The 19,490-nt window shown below is 45.5% G+C and overlaps 2 protein-coding genes across 7 annotated transcripts in view; one reads left to right on the top strand and one right to left on the bottom strand.

Annotated features, from left to right (window-relative positions):
* TP53BP1 (tumor protein p53 binding protein 1) overlaps positions 1-12,065 on the top strand; it is a 68,438-nt gene extending 56,373 nt beyond the window's left edge. For all 3 annotated transcript variants that reach the window (XM_011227436.3, XM_011227443.3, XM_034661049.1), the window contains 8 exons: positions 44-474; positions 3,229-3,420; positions 3,841-4,056; positions 5,737-5,952; positions 9,863-9,957; positions 10,484-10,683; positions 11,180-11,325; positions 11,705-12,065. In XM_011227436.3, the coding sequence (XP_011225738.1) occupies positions 44-474; positions 3,229-3,420; positions 3,841-4,056; positions 5,737-5,952; positions 9,863-9,957; positions 10,484-10,683; positions 11,180-11,325; positions 11,705-11,892 (1,684 nt within the window). In that variant the 3' untranslated portion in view covers positions 11,893-12,065. The remainder of the gene's footprint in view (positions 1-43; positions 475-3,228; positions 3,421-3,840; positions 4,057-5,736; positions 5,953-9,862; positions 9,958-10,483; positions 10,684-11,179; positions 11,326-11,704) is intronic.
* A 926-nt stretch (positions 12,066-12,991) lies between these two features.
* The window catches only part of TUBGCP4 (tubulin gamma complex associated protein 4), a 35,077-nt gene continuing 28,578 nt past the window's right edge, over positions 12,992-19,490 (bottom strand). For 3 of the 4 annotated variants that reach the window (XM_034661055.1, XM_002913183.4, XM_034661054.1), the window contains 5 exons: positions 17,231-17,408; positions 16,566-16,700; positions 14,996-15,112; positions 14,239-14,378; positions 12,992-13,622 (listed from right to left, as the gene is read on the bottom strand). In XM_034661055.1, the coding sequence (XP_034516946.1) occupies positions 13,610-13,622; positions 14,239-14,378; positions 14,996-15,112; positions 16,566-16,700; positions 17,231-17,408 (583 nt within the window). In that variant the 3' untranslated portion in view covers positions 12,992-13,609. Of the gene's footprint in view, positions 13,623-14,238; positions 14,379-14,995; positions 15,113-15,764; positions 15,909-16,565; positions 16,701-17,230; positions 17,409-19,490 lie in introns of those variants that run through there. The other variant, XR_004625687.1, reaches the window with a different exon arrangement.

Below are 19,490 nucleotides of genomic sequence, written 5' to 3' on the forward strand. Positions count from 1 at the left end.
TCTTAATTCTAACTGCTGCCTCCTATCTCTTATCTCTCTTTAGAGAAACAGCTGTTCCTGGCCCTTTGGGCATAGAGGACATTTCACCCAGCATGTCACCAGATGATAAATCCTTCACCCGTATTGTGCCCCGAGTGCCGGACTCCACCAGGCGAGCAGACGTGGGTGCTGGTGCTTTGCGTCGAAGTGACTCTCCAGAGATTCCTTTCCAGGCTGCTGCTGGTCCTTCTGATGGCTTAGATGCCTCCTCTCCAGGGAATAGCTTTGTAGGGCTCCGTGTTGTAGCCAAGTGGTCGTCCAATGGCTATTTTTACTCTGGGAAAATCACTCGTGATGTCGGAGCTGGGAAGTATAAATTGCTCTTTGATGATGGGTACGAGTGTGATGTTTTGGGCAAAGACATTCTGCTGTGTGACCCCATCCCACTGGATACGGAAGTGACAGCCCTCTCCGAGGATGAGTATTTCAGTGCAGGTAATGAAGGGAGTGGAGTCTGTAAGAGATTTGCTGTGCCTGGGCCAGTCTTCTCTCCAGTTATTACCAAGAGCACTCGCTTCAGCCTAACTGCTCTGCGGGGGTCTCCAGAGCTGGAAATTCCATTCCTACTACACTGGTTACTCTCACACTGGCTTTTTTGTTTTCCTTTGGTTTCTTATTTTTGAATGAACTACTTTGGTATAATATATTTACAGAAAATACAGAGTACTGTGCAAAGTACAGAATATTGGAATAGCATAGGGAGTTCCTGTCCACCCCTCACCGTGCTTCCCAGCTTTCCCTGTTTGTAACATCTTCCATTAGTATGATACATTTGTCACAACTAAGAAACTAACCTTGACTCCTTACTAACTAAATTCCAGACTTTATTTGGATTTCACCAGCTTTTATATGTCCTTTTTCTGTTCCAGGATCCAGTCCATTAGCCCTCAGGTGTCCTTCGATCTTCTTTGATCTGTGACATTTTCTGAATCTTTTCTTGTTTTTCATGACCTTTTTTTTGTTTTGAGGGGTATACTGGTTGAGTGTTTTGTAGAACGTCCCTCACTTTGGGTTCATCTCGTGTTTTGTTTGATTAGATCAGAGTTAAGGGTTTTGAAAAGAATGCTGTGGAGGTGAAGAGCCCTTCTTGTTAAATCAAATGGGGGAGAGAGGCCGTGATATCCACAGGACATCACTGGTCCCATTAACCTTTATCCCTTGGTTCAAGTGTTTGCCAGGTTTGTCCACTGTAAAGTTAGTGTTTTTCCCTTTCACCATTGAGACTTAACATTTAGTACTTGCCTTGCTGGGAATCTAGTGAGTGTGGCAGATATATTGAGATATTTTTGCTTAGGAAGAAGTTGTTAGTACTGTGTTTTTGTGCCTACATACCTACCATTTACTGTCTGGTTTGAAAAACGGTTCCTTTTTTTTTTTTTTTTAAGTAGCCAGTTCCCTATAATGGTGATGGTGAGAGATTTGTATCTGTTATGACTGTTTCATGTGCCAGTTCTTTGAATAGATTGCCTCTTTTCTGTGAGCTAATTTGGACATAAACGTTTGTGTTGAGTTTTGTCATTTAAAAACATCATTTCTGGAGATTGTTTGGAACATGGATTGGGATGTAATGGGCAACAGTGCCTCCGATGAAGTCTCTTCAGACTTTGTTGTGATGTGGACCCCTGAGTAGTTGTTGTCTGCCCCTCTGTTTCATTGTTAAACTCCACCCTCCAGCTCTGGGTAGTTAGTAGCACGTGGATGTAGGTCTTTTGTGACCTGTGGCTTATCATAGTTGTATCAAATGTAATCATTCTTCTTTTTCAGGTGTAAAGCTTATCTTGGAGATCCTTCTAAAACAAAGAGACAGTCTATATCCAGGGTGAATTATGGCATCAAGGGGTGGGGAGTCGATGTCTCATTTATTGAGGGTGTCTACTCATGTCAGTGTTAGACTGCTTCTAGTTCTAGTAACTTCATCAGTGTGAAGTATATTTTTGCTTTGGGCTTCTTTGTCCTTTTGAAGGGGGTCTTTGTGATTTAGTTTGCTATTAGAGATTTAAGCCAGGAGATGAAGCAAGGGGAAAGGGTGTGATTGTGTGGTGTAGATACAAGAGAGAACCAAGGCCTGCTTTCATGTCATTTCTTTCCTTCACAGCATATGCTCTGGGTTTCTTTTAGCCCTTCATTCAAGCGCACGCTAATGAAAAACAAATGGACCCTAATAAAAGGTGTTCATGATAATGCCTTGTTTTTATCTTACATATGTGGGGGTGTGTGTGTGTGTATACACACACATATATATTGCACATGTGCGTGTAAATTGTTTATTGATGGGTAGAGGGAAGGAGTATGATCTTTTTCATAGGTTTGGGAATGGGTTTTACCCAAGATCACACTGCTTGGTGGTGCCAGAATTAGACCCAGGCTCAGGTCTTCTGAATTCTAGCCCTCATCCATTTTCTACTCCACATTGTTCCTTCTAACCTAGAGGCCTTATCTTTAGGTTCTGAATCACAGCAGGAAGTAGATAATAGGGAAAATTAGGAGAGGCAGAATTTATTTTTTCCTTTCTTTGCTCTATTTTTTTTTATTTAAAAAAAAAATTTTTTTTAAGATTTTATTTATTTATTTGACAGAGAGAGACAGCCAGCGAGAGAGGGAACACAAGCAGGGGGAGTGGGAGAGGAAGAAGCAGGCTCCTAGCAGAGGAGCCTGATGTGGGGCTCGATCCCAGAACGCCGGGATCACGCCCTGAGCCGAAGGCAGACGCTTAGCCACCCCGGTGCCTCTATCTCTGTATTTTGATTTAGCCACACAGACACATGCGCTCTCTGAGTGATATCATCTATCACCTGCAACTTAACTCAAGAATTATCACTCAGCCTCCAAAGAAACCAAGAAGGAAAGGTTTAGTAAGTTATAATGGGATTGTTAAGAAACCACATGTTGTTTCACTTAAAAATATCTGAACTAACAACTCATAAAGGCTGGCTTTAGGAAGTTCTTTTATAACTGAAGGGTTCCTTCTGTTGAGAAGCTTTCCATGTCCCAATCCCAGGGTAGTAGCTACATACATTTATAAGTGGTGGTGGTGTCTGGGATTGACAGCTGGAATTTCTTTAAGTACTGAGTGCAGCCCACTGTGGACCTCTTAATGCCCTGACCCAAGTCTACTGTGCAGAGCCATTGTGAGTGGATGCCGAACAACCTAAAACAACAGCAGGCTGCTCTTATGTTGTTCCCACTCAGGAGTGGTGAAAGGGCATAGGAAGGAGTCTGGAGAGCTGTACTACAGCATTGAAAAAGAAGGCCAAAGGAAGTGGTACAAGCGAATGGCCGTCATCCTGTCCTTGGAGCAAGGAAACAGACTGAGGGAGCAGTATGGCCTTGGCCCATATGAGGCCGTAACACCCCTCACCAAGGCAGCAGATATCAGCTTGGGTAAGACCTTTGCTTCATGAGAAACTGCCTCTGGGCCCCTGCTCTGTTTGTGGTGGGAGGAGTGAATTCTAGAGCGGGAAGCATGCTTTCCCTAAATCTTACTCCTGTGGTTTAGGAGATGCTGATGAGCTGCCGTTTTCTGGAGGCGCTATCTCTGTTTCCTTCCTGCGACCAGATAGTAAATCCTCAGATTCTTCTGAACCCCCCCCCCCGCCCCGCCCCATTCTGCAGGGGGGCCAGGCATATTTCAGTCATGACCAAGCTGAAACAGAAAAGATGGTGGCTTGGAAAGAGGTTTCCCGCCCCCAGGGGAGGTGGAGGAAAGGGTGTGGTGGTCTCTAACTCAGGCTCTGCCCAGCTTCTGGAGTCCAGGGCCTCAGACCATGGGAGTTGACCAACCTTTGGCTTATCCTGTCCTAGACAATTTGGTGGAAGGGAAGCGGAAAAGGCGCAGCAATGTCAGCTCCCCAGCCACCCCCACTGCCTCCAGCAGCAGCAGCACAACCCCTACCCGCAAGACCACAGAAAGCCCCCGTGTCTCCTCGGGAGTTCCCTCAGGCAAAAGAAAGCTGATAACTTCTGAAGAGGAGCGGTCCCCTGCCAAGCGAGGCCGGAAGTCTGCCACTGTGAAACCTGGTGAGTGCTCCCTTTTGCCACCTCCTCCCTCGGACCACTGTGGAATGCAGGGCTAGCTGCTGGAGAGATGGAGCCTGATAGGTGGCGATGGCTTCTGTATCCTGGCTACAAAGATGGGGTCCCGCACAAGCCCCAGGTAGTACTGCACCTACTGCATCCACCTTTATGCATCTCCCAGCACAGGTATATAGGACACGAGGTCCTGATTGGAAACATTCATTGACTTCTGTGTAGGTTCTAAGATGGAAAGTGGTACTGAATTTTAAGCAGATTCAAAATAGGTGAAATTGGTCTTACATCTCTTCTTTACCTGGCACCATTTTCTACTTCAGGAAGCTCTGCTTCCCCCCCTCTTGCACTCAGGGTCCTCTGGCTTTCCCAGACTTCCTATTGAAAGCTAGTACCTCACTGTGCATCTCCCCTCCTCGTACTGTTCCCCAATAACTGCTTTCCAGTCCCTCATGCTTCATATTAACAGGAATTTATCCATCTCTGTTTACAGAGTCTCTACTATGACCCATTCATAGCCTTTGGGGTTCTAGAGACACGGGGGTCAAGTCCTCACTCAGTGTCTGCCCTGAGGGTGCCCTCTCAGTCCAGCAAACTGAAGGACTTCATTGATAGTTACATTGTCCTGGCACCAGAACTTCTTTTGTTTCCTGTGTATTTGGGTTGTATCATCTCCGTATCTGTCTCACACTTCTGTTGTGAGTTCAGGTTATGTGAGGCATGGAACTGAGTGCTTCACACGTATTACCTCAAGTAATCCCTGTGAGGTGTAGATGCTAGAATTTGTTTTCCAGTTGAAGAATCTGAGGCACAGCAAAGTGGGCTAACTTTCCCGAGGTGACCTAGTAATCCAGAATTCACACTCAGGCAATTTGACCTTGAAGTCCAGGCTTATGCATACTACATCAGACTGTTCTCCTCCTGCTGGTTTTGTTTTAGGGAGGCATGACCTGTCTGTCATCTTAGCCTCCTAATGAGGCTATGATTCCGCTTCTCCAAATCAGGTATTTGTTTTCTTTTTGAGGACTTATTGGGGCACTCCCAGCATGGGTGTTCTGGGAGTCCTGGGCTGGCTGGTTCACTTACCCACCCCCAAGGGTTGGAAACTGGGATAATTGCAGCAGGCTGGTTTGATGGAGCTCCATCAATGTGTAAGAACACTTCATTACCAAGCGTTCTGTGCACCATTCTGGTGAGGGTCAGGGATAGGGTGGGAGTATCTGCCAGGGACATTGGTAATAGAAAAAAGTGGGCTTTTTGTTGTTGTCTGTTTTTAAGGGCTGTTTCAGTGTCTCACATATCCTGGGGAATTCCGAGCGCTGGGCAGAGAAAGTGGGCTGAAGATTTCCAAATATTTTTTCATTCTTACCTAAGCTTTGTTTTTTTATTAGAACCACCACTTTCTTCAGATGATCTCAGAAGTACTTGGTTTGGCTGTATAAAAACAATACTAGTTGATTTTCGTTATGAAAATAACATATACATCATCATGACTATAAAATTTACATACATCAGATTTTTCTGCACTGTAAATTGGGTTCTAGGTTGTTGACCATAGGAATGGTCTTTGGTCAGTAGCTCAAAAAAGTTGATCAGGACATTGCCTACCCATCCTGTGTTGCCCAGGCAGTAGTCTGTATCCTTCTAGTAACTGCGCTCTGTCCTTTCCAGGTGCGGTGGGGGCAGGAGAGTTTGTGAGCCCCTGTGAGAGTGGAGACAACATGGGTGAACCCTCGGCCCTGGAAGAGCAGAGAGGGCCTTTACCCCTCAACAAGACCTTGTTTTTGGGCTATGCCTTTCTTCTCACCATGGCCACAACCAGTGATAAGTTGGCCAGCCGCTCCAAACTGCCAGATGGTCCTACAGGAAGCAGTGAGGAAGAAGAGGGTAAGTCCCTAGGAAGCCCTGGGGGCCCTGACACTTGGGCACTTTCTTCCTTTCCATTCACTTCATGAGCCTGTAAAGGAAGCAGTGCAGCTGGCATCTGGGATCTTGGTTAGGGAAAATTAATGAGCCTGCTTCTTGATTATTTATAGATTGTTTCCTTAAAATTCCTCTTGGTGGCACCTCAAAACCACCCTGTGAGGCAGATGGGAGACAGAGCTTATTGTCTGCTTTACAGATGAGCAAACAAGCTCGGAGAGGTTAAATAATTGCTTTTTGTCTGCAATAATGGTAGACTTGGCACTAGAACCCCTGTTCATTTTATCCTGCTAGTCATCCAGATCCGTCAGGTTTCTGAGTGCCCTGCCGCTTTCCCATCTGTGTTCTAGGGGCAACTGCTAGAGAAAACCCATGCGGGGGCTGAAGTTCAGTCTCCTGAGGTCTGAGCATAAGATTGAGAACGTAGGGTGCCCAGAGCCCCAGGGTGATTACAGAGAAACAGCTTCTAAGCCTTTTCAACTCTTGTACCTCTCTTCAACCTTAAACTACATCTGTATATTGCATTTCTCCATTGTCTGTTACTTAGGGTTTGAGTGAAGGCGGCAGTGGGGAGAGGTAAAAATTGTTTCAACTGTCTTTAAAGAGTGTGATCTAGGAGAGAAAATGGGCAGCTACAAATATGTACACCGTTGAGTCATAGCAGCATCCAGATGTTTCTGTGAATCAGTACGATGTTCTGCGGGGTAGAGCTGAATCTTGCGAGAGGGAATTGAATTAGGGAGCGTGGTTATCATAGAAGAGCAGCAGTGCAGATCTGTGATGGTTGGCATTTCAGGTGCGTGGATGACTCTGCTCACTAACCAGAACTGTATCTCACCAGCCATAGCCACGTGGAGATCTGTACAGGGACGTAGGAAGGTTGGTCAGGGAGTTGCAGTTAGGATTTATGTATGCTGTTTGGAAGGTGCGTGAATAGTCATCGGTAGAGCGGCTCTAGGGTGTGGGAGCAGGTGTGGCATGTGTGGGGTTTCAAGGTTGTGTGTGTACCCAGCCTTTTTTGTCAGACAGCATTGAGATAGGTATCATAGGAGATAAGGTATATGAAGCGTTTCCTAGCCAGGAGTGTAGTTTTACTGTGATCGTAATGAGTCCCTTGAGGATTGTGCGAGATGTGTTGTGGCATCAAAACAGTGTTTGTGGTCTTTTCTTTTTTTTTCTTTTTCTTTTTTTTAAAAAGATTTTATTTATTTATTTGACAGAGATAGAGACAGCCAGCGAGAGAGGGAACACAAGCAGGGGGAGTGGGAGAGGAAGAAGCAGGCTCATAGTGGAAGAGCCCGATGTGGGGCTCAATCCCATAATGCCGGGATCGCGCCCTGAGCTGAAGGCAGACGCCTAACCGCTGTGCCACCCAGACGCCCCTGTGGTCTTGTTCTCTTTTGCTTTTACAGTATTGCTAGACCGTGGACCTTCCTCATTCTCCAACACACTCCTAGCCCTTCCCTAGACCAGGACTTCATAAGGCAGTTCTATAGATGTTTTATTTGTGGGTTGGTACAGCATGGTCAAGAAAGCCAGCTTTGGTATGAGACGCAGACTGTCCAGTTCCTTAAAAATCTGTGACCCTGTGTGAGATTAATAAACTCCTAAAAGTTCCCTCCATTACTATCTATCAAATGTTTTTAATCCCAACCTTGTAACCAAAAGTGAGGGGAGGTAGGGCTTGTCTAAATGAGGAAATTGGACTTTTTTTAAGAAAGATTTCCAAGTTTTGTTTTTTTCTTTTTTTTTTTTTTAAAGATTTTATTTATTTGATAGGGAGCACGAATATATAGGGGGAGCAGCAGGCAGAGGGAGAGGCAGGGCTAAGCATGGAGCCTGATGCAGGGCTCAATCCCAGGACCCTGGAATTATGACCTGAGCCAGAGGCAGACGCTTAACCAACTGAGCCACCCAGACGCCCTGATTTCCAGGTTTCTTGTGGAAAGTGTGGTTATAGTTGTTGCTCCTTTATCATTGGACATTGCCCAACAGTACCAAAGTCCTTGATATTTGTGGCACGTTGAATGTCCCCCTCAATCTCAAGAAGCCTAAAGACATTTGTACTAAACAATCTTCTAACAGAATATTAACCGTTTTAAAGAAACTGTGTGGTATGACTTGCAGATAAATGGGAATCTCTTAGATGCTACTTTAGATCAGGAGCTCATAAAATATTTGAATCCATTTAATGAGACCTGTTTATTAATGAATTAAGAATGTGGCACCTGGTATTGTTGGGATGCACACCATATGACCCATCAGCCATGGGGATTTGACTGTAGAGTTGGGTGCATGTAGTGCCTTCATCCTTGATTTAGATGATGGAATTAAAAACCTGTTCATTTTAGCCTCTGGTGGGGCAGGGCCACTTGCAAGTTGCAAATAAAGAAAAATCCAAAAAGAGAAAAAGTAGAGGAGTGGACTGCTACTGCCTAGGTGGGGTAATACTTGATTACACAGATGCAAGGAAATATAATTGGGGATTAAAATCTAAATAGGTCAGGACTAGAAACAGACCTGGATTAAGCAGACATACCATAGAAGTCTTGGGAAAACGAAAGGACCACGAGAGGCCTTGGCAGTGACTCAGCAGTGGAGTGTTGGTACTGAAAATTGTGACAAGGTATATTGAGATGGATCAACAGGATGTGATGACAAGACTGAGAAATAGTCCTGCTATATTCTGTGTTTTTTACAACCATTTAGAGTTTCCAGTTTGAGCTCTCGTTTTAAGAGGAACATGGAGAATGCTTGGTCAAGAAAAGAGCAATGAAGGTGAATGGGCTGGCCAGTCAGACCTGCCCGGAGGTGTAGAGGCCTGAGCGTGGGGCATGAGCACTTCCGGGCAGCTCCAGCAGGCAGGGAGGGCACCACAGGGCTGGCCTCTCTGCAAGGGGTCTGCTCTGCCAGCGTTTACCACTGGGCATGAGGGGGACGGGGAGTGGTCCTGGCACTGAACTCTTATGGATTTGGTTGGGTTTTTTGTTATAAGTTCATTAGAACTTAATTTCTCAGAAATCCTAATTAACCAAAATCTCTAATGTCTTGCTTTTTTTCCTTTTCTTTTTTTAATGTGTTATTTATATATGAGAGGAGCAGATATTTGGTCAAAAGAAGCAATTTCTAATTGCCTAGGGTCATTACAGCTTCAGCCTCATCTCTCATAACTTCTGCTTCACCCTCAAGACTGTAATGCAGTCATTGATGTTCAGTGTCCTGAGGTACTTCAAGATCATCAAAGGTAGATAGTTTTCAATGAAAAGGTTGAAATAGGATTTTTCTGGCTAATCTTCACTTATCAGTTACATTTTAGAAACCCTACTTTGAGCATTCTGGTTCATCAAAGTTTTAGTGTATGGGGGTAAAAATGCTGATGAAGGGGGAATTTGGAGGCTTTGTTAGAAGAAGTGCAATCAGCTATTCTTCATCTCCACAAGCAGGCAGAATTAGAAGAAATGAATGTGCTTAGTTTGCAGGAGAGATTGAGGGTAGACATAAGGGACAGCTTCCTGATGGTAAGGGTTACTCAAATTGGAATACCTCACCACGGGAACTGGTTGTGTGCCCATCCCTGTTAATAGTCCCATGACTCAGTACAGAAACCTTTGGTGTTTTTAGGTCTAGGACCTACCCCATTTCTCATCTTTCCCACCCCTTCTGCTCTTGTCCCTTCTTTTGGCAGCATTTTGTAGTCCTCCTGACAGAGCTCTTTCTGACCCATGGGAAAGCCCTTGATCTGTCTGTCTTTAGGATATAATGCTATGGAGATAGCGGGGGGAGTGTAAAAGGAGGCGGTAAGAAGCAGGCTTAAAGTAGCGAATAAGAAACCAAGTAGTAATGATGATCTTGGTTGTCTTTTTTTTTTACATAGAATTTTTAGAAATTCCTCCTTTCAACAAGCAGTATACAGAATCCCAGCTTCGAGCAGGAGCTGGCTATATTCTTGAAGACTTCAATGAAGCCCAGGTGAGGAGTTTGTGTAGCTTTCCGGAGGGGCAGTGATGAGAAGAGCCTGAGAGGGAGGGGATGGGGAGGCTGGGTACACCAGGTAGACAGTTCAGGAACTGGGACACTGCTACAAGATTTTGCATGAAATAGAATTTTTACTTGTGTGTAAGGAAGAGAAGTTAGAGCCCTTGTTTGTTAAAGGCCGTGGTTCTGTTTCTGGGACAAGCAGATTAAAATTTGTGTTTCATAGAAATCCCTGTTACAGTGTTGCTGATTTTCAGCCTGGAAGGTTGAATACCTGGGATTGGGTTTGTCCTTGAGGGTTTAGGCCCCCAGAAAAACCTGCAGTTGAGGCAGGGAGAGTGGCTAGGGAAGTCACTTGGGCCTTTCATTAAGAAAGGAAGGAGCTGGGCAGAAGGATAGGCTCAACCCCATTTTGGGTAGTATTTGGAAGTGTTCAGATCTGTTCTCTGCAACTCAGGGCTGCTGTTTAGGGGCTTTCTATAGAAGTCATCATACCCGTTGGTTGTTTATTTTCTTCCAGTGTAACACAGCCTACCAGTGTCTCCTAATTGCGGATCAGCACTGTCGAACCCGGAAGTATTTCCTGTGCCTTGCCAGTGGGATTCCTTGTGTGTCTCATGTCTGGGTCCATGATAGTTGCCATGCCAACCAGCTCCAGAATTACCGCAATTATTTGCTTCCTGCTGGGTACAGCCTTGAGGAGCAAAGAATTCTGGATTGGTGAGTATTTGAGAGCCCATCTAGGATGGTAGGCAGGAAGATAGCAAGCTTTTGGAGGGGGCGAATCTAGGTGAGAGTATTTCTAGCAACTAGAATTATCCTAGGATAAATTAGAGAATTTGAGTGAGTTCCTTTCAGCAGTTCATCTAGTTTATGTCCCTGAGGCATCCTAGTTAAGGACCTTTTGGAAATGTGTGAGGATTTCCATGTAGGTTCAGTATTCTCGACCTCTGAGGTTAGGGGACTAAGTTTTAAGCAAGGCATTTTATTCTCAACCCCAGGGTGGACCTGGACAGCAGAAGGGCTGATTTAGAAGCCCAAAATCCCAGAGAATACACATGATTCACAGGAGAAGGGGAGTGGTGCCCTAATGCAGGGCTTTGGAAAACACTCCCATGTGCCCCAGTCCCTCTGCAGAAGGGCTCTTGTTGGATGTAATCTGTCATGCTAAGGTCTTTTCCAATTCCAAGGTGCTATGTCTCTGACTCCTTCATAGGCAACCCCGTGAAAACCCTTTCCACAATCTGAAGGTACTCTTGGTGTCAGACCAACAGCAGAACTTCCTGGAGCTCTGGTCTGAGATCCTCATGACTGGGGGGGCAGCCTCCGTGAAGCAGCACCATTCAAGTGCCCATAACAAAGGTACCTGGAGAGTGTGTGTGGTGTTATTGCTCCAAGGATGTCCTTAGACCCGTAGGTGTTAGGCCTTGTGGTCTGATTGGGGGACCTTGTCCATGTTTCTAAGAGAAAAAAAGTACCACCTTCAAGAGGTGAGCTACTAGGAGTGAGGCACGGGGCTGTTGATGCTTCTGCTCGTGTCCAGTGGTATATTCGTAAACCTTTTGCAAGGTTAGCATATAGTGATTATAACTTTCCCTTTTGGTTGTGATCAGTAACAGTGTTTGACATAAAAGGCTTGAATTTGGGCACAGTGCGACGTACTGGCTAGGAAGCGTATCTTTTTTAATGGAAGGCTAACCCAAGTGTCCTCTCCTCACTCACCTTCCCCTGCTTCCTGCAGATATTGCATTAGGGGTATTTGACGTGGTGGTGACGGATCCCTCCTGCCCAGCCTCAGTGCTGAAGTGTGCAGAAGCATTGCAGCTGCCTGTGGTGTCACAAGAGTGGGTGATCCAGTGCCTCATTGTGGGGGAGAGAATTGGATTCAAGCAGCATCCAAAATACAAACATGATTATGTTTCTCACTAAGGATACTCGGTCTTACTGATTTTATTCCCTGCTGTTGTGGAGATTGTGTTTTAACCAGGTTTTAAATGTGTCTTGTGTGTAACTGGATTCCTTGCATGGACCTTGTATATAGTTTTATTATTTCCTGGACTTTTATGATAAAATAAATGAATCTCTTTGGTTGTAGTAACTGGGATTTCTTCATCCATTTCTTTGAACTTAATCACAGAACAAATAGCAAGACAAACATAGTACCTTCTGCGGTTTTCAGTAGGCTTGTTTGTTCATAGTAGGACGACAGCTAGCCAAGGAAAATAATAACAAGAAGCGAATTTTAAAATTTTCTGTGGTGAATCTTTGTCAAAAGGTTATCCTGGGCTAAAATTAGATACTGCCAAAAACCTGACTGACTTTACAGTAGGCCCAGATCAATAGATGTAGCAAAAGTTGAATGGAATTGGGCACTTCCTGGCAATTAAAAAAAATCTTTTTAGAGTTGAGCTCACCGACACCTGACCTGTGGGTCCTGTACTCTGAGAACTAAAAAGGAAAACGCACCAACTGCTGTGAAAGGGCAGCGACTAAAGCCTGATGGGATGACTTTCTGCAAGGATAAACACGAGAAACACAGGGACCACACTTGGAAATGTTAAAACTGGACCCCTGGCCAGAGTTTCTATTTAACTAACTTTTATTGCTGTCACGGTTACTAGAAGCTTCCTTCCCTACTACTGCTATTCGTAGCAGCATCCCTGTTGATGTCCTCTCATTCCTTGAAGCAGGAGTTTAAATTTAAAAAGAGTTTCCTGCCAATTAATTAGTAAATATTTTAGGCTTTCTGGACCATTTGATGATGTGTCACAAATACCTGTGCCATGATAGCATGAAAGCAACCAGAGACAGTAGGTGAAATGAGTGTGGCTGGGTTCTAATAAAACTTGATTTACAAAAATGGGTGGCAGGCCGTAGTTTGGTGGAACGGGTCACCTTCAGCGCACGATTGTGGGAAAGAGGACGCAGTATGTGCTAGAGGATACCTGATTCACAGTATCAGATAAGCACCACACTCACCGGCTACAGACAGGCTGGAGTGCTGCATTCTTCTTCAGTATAGAGGGAGTTGTTCAATCAACATTTATTTTGGTTCACACCAATATAAACATCAATAATTAGAGTTAACGGTTGGGCCAGATTAGGGGAACCTTAACTCCTGTGGTTCTTCCAAGAGGGGATAATTAGACTCGCAGTTTTCAATATTTGAAATCTAATAATTAGACCCCAGTCTTTTTTTCGTAAGGACTCCTTTTCTTCGTTAATATAGTAATACTTTAAATACATCGTCAATAGCTAGAATTGCCCTCTTATCGTCTGAAATAATTGGAAGTTATTACTTACTGCTGTCTCTCGCAGCTTGACCAGTACCTAGGCACAGAGTTAGGTGCTCAACAAATGGATGTGTCCAACAGATGTTGTCAGTGTGAAGGATCTTGCAGGGTCAGCAGAGGGAGAGCTGGCACCTGTGTCCTCCGTGCTGGGTGAGTTACGACCTCCCCTAAGGTGGGGTGGACCGTTCCACATGGGAAGGATCTGTGCCTGTGAATGTTGAGTAGGAGAAAAAGGTAGGGCCCTCAGTAGGCTGCAGGCATTTGTCGAATGGCTGGAAAGTGGGATGTTTTCAATCTTCCGTCACAGATTTGGGAACGCGGTGAGAGACCCTCAGTTTGTGAACGAGGTTTTTTCACATCCCGAAACTATAAAAGAAAAAAAGAGCCTCATCAAATATGCTTTCCCAAGATTTTCTTCAAAGAAAGAGGAATCAGGGCAACCTGTGATCTACATAATGTCATCTTCTAAGACTTAACTCTTCTGCTAAAATCACCTAGGAAAAATCTGCTTGAGGACATTTGAGAGAAAGGAGAATAAAGTGCCTTTTAAAAACAGGAGAGACGTCTGAGAAAAGCCAACCACCACCGAATCTATTGGATTAAAGAGCTAAGAATCAGAAGGGGAGATCAGCTTTCCCAGGCGTGGCAGCTGGGGGGCTGGGGGGCAGGGGGCCTGAGGCTGCACAGCTGGTTCATGTGAGAACTGGGAACCAGCCACAGCCATTCCACTTCCCAGTTCGTTCTTCTAGCCCAGCTGAAAACTAAAAACCCATCTCAGCATCAGGAGCTTTAGTATTTTACTATGATGACGGCTTTAAAATTAATAAAGATGATCAGACAGAGCCCTGAGCCTTAGTTTCCTTGTTTATAAAATGAGGCCATTTGGATGAGACAGTGGCTAACGTCTCCCAGCTCTGGAATTATAACTTGTTAAAAAAGCCACACACACAGTCCACAGACTTTCCCCAAGGCTTATTCCTACCTGCCCAGAGTTCCTCCAGCCTGAGTGTAGTATTTGTTATAATCTAGTCGTAAGAGTAGTTGTGCCAAATCTGAGTTGATCTGATGGTTCCGAACACTGGACAGAATCTTGAACAGCAGTGAAGACTGGCGGCTAAAGCCCTGCAGAGAGAAAAACTCGGGCTTTCATTCCTCTCAGACTCACTAACTGTCCATGTGGATGAGGCAGGAGGGGGCAGCTCCTTGAAAAACTCTTGCTCAAAACTCTACAGCACCAGCTGCCCTTCCCCCAGCCTCACTTCTCTTAGCTCCTCAAGGGTCGTCTTAGTACCGAGTCCACAGATAGCATGACTTTCTGTGAAAGTACACTCCCATTCTCAGTAGGAAGTTAGCATCCGCTTTCAAATTAATATATTCTGGTTGTATACTGGGGTCAGGGAGAGCCTGCGTGTTTGTTGGAGTCAGATAATTACAATCCCAGTTCAAGGAAGGAAGGAGAGTGGATAGGAGAATGTGAGAACAAAGCCAGTGCATGTTTGTGGGCTGAAGAAACTATTCATGGCTGAACTATTTTTGAATGCTGAGATGGCACATAATTATCTGCTTCAAAATGAACTGATACCAACATTTTAATCTTTGTATCTTGTTACTTCTGTGTGTACGTATGTATTGGGGAAATGCTTTACTGACTCAGAAGGCAAGATCCTGATTCCCCACTGGCAAAACCACCTCTCCCTTGTGCACAGGCCTGCGTACTGCCAACAGCCAGGCAGACTCACCTTCACCAGGATGCTCAGCTGGGCAGCCCCACGTTCATCCAGCGGGCCCAGGTTCTGACTGACCAGTGAGCAAAAGCTGTGACAGAGATCTAGGATTTCGTTCAGGCAGTGAAACACCTACCCAGGAAACAGTTGGTATTAGGAAAAGAAGGAAGATACATCTATGAAATTAAAGATTTGGGAAAACAGTCTAAGAGCGACCATATTCCCATTCTTTGACCTCAGGAGAGACAATGTCACATGTCAGTCCCGCTGGCCCCTCAAAATGCAACAAGTGTAAACCAAACTCTTCCCTTCCTGGCAAAGATGCTATCATCTCTTAGTTACCCCAGCACAAAGCTTCCATTGTAGCCACATTACACTAGTCATTGTTTCTGGGACCCACCAAGTGTGCTCCTGCCCCGAGCTTTGCTTTCACTGTTGTTCCCTATGCCTGGGATCTTCCTCTTAATGCCAGTTCACGTTCTACCTTCCCAGTGGAGCACTCCCTTCCCTGTGTAGCCTTTAGCGACCCCCTGCTTCGCTCTCTATATTTTCTGTACTGTTCTCTTGGCCTCCGTTCAGGCCACTTGTGTTACTGATCTGTGTATGTATGTATGTTGTTTCTCCAACTAGATTGTGAGCTCCTTAAGGGCAGAGCCATGACTTATACCTCTTTGTATCCCCAGTGCCTTGCATAAAGTAAGCACTCAATAAATATTTAATGGTGACCACCTGCTCTGATTGCTTTTTCCCAAGGAGGCACTCAGGCCATACGAGGGCAGTCTACCTGTCACAACGGCTTTTGGTGTTGTCAGTTCACAGAAAGAGCCCTTGGGAGTGGCATCTACGTAACCCCGCTCTCCCTTGGTGCAGCAAAATAGCTCCGAATACGAACGCCAGAGAAGTCTGTAGTGTTTGTGGTGTGGCAGCCCTGAGGGAGAACAGCCAGCTGACATCGGAGATGAAGTGTAATCTATGTAACCTATATAATCATAGAAACTATGAGGAGTCATTTCAACCTTCCCACTTTCCATTCTGGAATTGGCATGCACTTGTGAGCTTTAAAAAACACTGGTGCCTGGGTTTCACGCCAGAGATTCTAATTCAAGTGCTTGGGGTCCCAGATTTTTTAAAGCTCCCAGGTGATTCCCATGTGTAGCCAAGGTTGAGAATGATTACCTTGAAGGAGATGTACACGTGTACATACGCACATACACGTAGAGGGAGTCTACTCCACTTGTCCGTGAAAACAACTCTCAACTGGTCAATCCTGATCCAAAAGATTGCTAAGAAAGTAAGTACTATATGCTGTGGTATCAGAAAGGTTTTTTAAATTAAATCCTTCCCTTTGAGGGTTCAGCACATACTCTTTTTTCTATAGCTGCTCACCACATCCCTAGGATACAATATTTCAGAAATTCAAAGACATTTAAATTCCCTTTTAACATTCCCTTTTAGTTTTAAGTTGTTAAAAAGGTCTGAAAATGGAGATTGAACAATTTAACGATAGTTCCACATCCTGGCAACCCGGGATCTAAGGGAACAGTCAGGCTAGAACCAGTCTGAGGAAACCAACAGCTCTACTTACAGGTTTCAACAGGATAAAGGACTGAGCCAGCAAATTGCTAAGGAAGTGGTCGTGAGCCAATCGGATGCTTTCAAAGTCGCGGGTAGAATTGATCTGATGCAGCAGCTGTGAGAACTGAGACTCGAGCACATCTACCTGGTGGGCAGCGACACACAAATACTTCCAGTACCTAGCATATTTTAGCACTCGAGAACATTAAGATGCCTGCTAATATGAAAGAGAAATTCTCCCTCCTATTGAAGCCACTTCAAAGCCGACCAAAGGCCCCCTTACATTGCCTAGCCTTGTAGAAGGTTATCTGCCTAATGCCTAATAACCTCCGAAGTTCCAGCAGGTCCCCCCATCTCATGCCACATCCCCTCCACCGACTGACTCGGTTAAGCCCTATAGATTCCTGGCCTTCTAGCAAACTCTAAAAATTAGGGTCAAATCATAAGAATGAAACACTGCGTTGCTGGCAAGAACCCTAAACTCCTCCTTCATCCATCTATCCCACCTTCCTCTAAAATGCCACCAAGAAACCCCGCCAGGGATAAAATCTGTGAATTTTCTCAAGCCCCGACATTTCATCCAATGCAGGTTTGCAGTCCCTCTTCGGTAAATCCTGCCAACCGCCCGGACTTTCCTTCCTTACCCCTTCCTCCTGTTCATCCCTCAGCCCAGACCTGGAGATAGTACTGAAGATTATCCACCAAGAAAGCCATGTGATTTCTCAGGCGCCACTTGACGGCGTCCGTCTGGTTGGACTTGAGGTGCTTGCGCTGCATCTGCAGGGCCCAGCAGTGCTGCAGCTCCGCCTGCACCCGGCGCACGCTCAGCAAGTACTTGAACACAACGTTGTACCTGGGACAGACACGTCGGGCTGTTCAGGAATAAACCCTCAGCCCCACCTCACCTGCATGACACACCCTACGGCTCTGTGCCTGCCACCCATCCCCCAAGAGGCAGGAAGGAAAGGAGAATGGCTAGAGCTACGCATGATTCCCTGTGGCTTATTTACACGGTGGAGTATCGCACAGCGGTCAAAATGAGTGCACAACCCAAGAGGACTCCCAGCAATAGGGTTCTGAATAAAGAAGGTAAATCGCAGGTTCCATACAGCCTTATATACTTTATCATGCTTAAAACAACCGGCTAGAGAAAAAACATACTTTGAGGGAATATATATAGATGTTATAAAACTAAGTATTAAAAGGACAGAAAACATGACTGCGGGAGAGTGGTGACTTTGGGCTGGGGGAGCCAAGGGAGGGAAACTGGGGAAGACCACAGAGGCCGAGGGACGTTATTGTCGGTGTTCTAGTTTCTGTGCTGGGAAGTGGTTTGATGGCGTATGTGTAAGAAGGAAGGAGGGTCTTGCGTAGACTAATAACGTGTTAGGAAGCAAGGATTTTGGTGAATCTGATTCTCTGTCCCAAAGAAAAGAGAACGCAATCGAGGGCTCCCTAACTTCTGCCTCCTGGCAAGCTCGGACCAGTTGCCTAATGCTGAGCCCCACTCTGAGAACACGCATGGGAAGAACAGCTGATTCCTAGTCGAACTGGATATATTTACTTGTTCGTAGGCAGACCTGCAGAAACCAATCTGATCTGGTTTTTAAAATCATCTATTTCTAATGGAACATAGTAAAAATAGTGTACACCCTGTTCCGATTCTGATTTAAACAAACCAAAACATAAAGACATTTTTTGATAACTGGGAAAATTTCAGTCTGTACTAGATACCAGATAAGGACTTACTGCTCATCTGACTGGCTGCGATAACTGCACTGTAGTTACACTGAAAACACGCCTTTGCTGGATAAGGCTCTCGCGAAACCAACAGATGAAACGAGCAGCCTAATGCTGGCGGTTACTGAAGCTGGGTAACGTATACGTGGGGGAATCCCTGTTGTCCATACTTTATATTTGGAAATTCTCATAATCCGTTTTAAATAATACATCTGAGATTGACTTCTTCAAGGATGTTCGGAGTGTATCAAGTGAGGCTGTAAATGGACTGTCTACCTGTGGGACACTGGGAGCTGAGAAGGCTCAAGGACAAGGTCCATGCAGCTTGCTTAGGTGGGCTGTGGGCTCTGAACCTGCCACAGAAATCTCCCTCAACCAGCCTCGTCTTTTCCATTTCATGCCTAGGCTCTCATGCCCTAAGCTTCTCTACCCAAAAAGGCAGAGATGACTGGGAACAGGAGCAGAGGGATGAAGAGCGGCCCTTTTGTTCATGTATTTCCCTTTCCTCCACTCCTCTAGCCTGAGCACAACCCTGCCATCCTCCAACCAAGGCAGGGGCCAGCACAGGATTTGAGAGATTCTTCAGTGGTGTGGGGATGGGTTTTACAGGCGACCACTAGCCAAGCATGCTTCTCCAGCCTCCCTTCCCCTAGAGCTCTGGCTCCTTGACTCGGGGACAGGAGGTCCCCGGCTGAGCGACAGCACCCGGCAGGCTCTCAGGATAAAGAAGAAAGCTGATCCAAGAGTCTCTAACCACGTCGGGGTCCCGCTCCTGTATTCCACCCCCAGCTCAGCCGTCCCCACTGCCTCACCCTGGGGGTAAGAAGGTGATCTCTGCAGTGGCTCAAGTCCACAGGAAACATTTGGGCTTGGAAAGCCTTCCCAAGTAGATCAACAAAAAATTACGAAAGTTTTAGGGAGGAAACTTTAGCTAGTCTGATGGAATTAACAAGGCCAGATTCTCCATTGGCGCCCAAGACTGCATCTTCCAGAGGCCACAGACTGGCAGTCTGTAAACTGCTTATTTTGCAATTTAAAAAATGACAACGGGGCGCCTGGCTGGCTCTGTCGGTGGAGCCTGTGACTATTGACCTCGGGGTTGTAATTTCAAGCCCCACACCGGGTAAGAGATTGCTTAAAAAATAAATCTTAAAAAAAAACACACACCACCACCACCACACTGATGGTCTGGGGG

This window comes from Ailuropoda melanoleuca, chromosome 5 (genome assembly GCF_002007445.2).
Source record: "Ailuropoda melanoleuca isolate Jingjing chromosome 5, ASM200744v2, whole genome shotgun sequence".
NCBI lineage: Eukaryota > Metazoa > Chordata > Mammalia > Carnivora > Ursidae > Ailuropoda > Ailuropoda melanoleuca.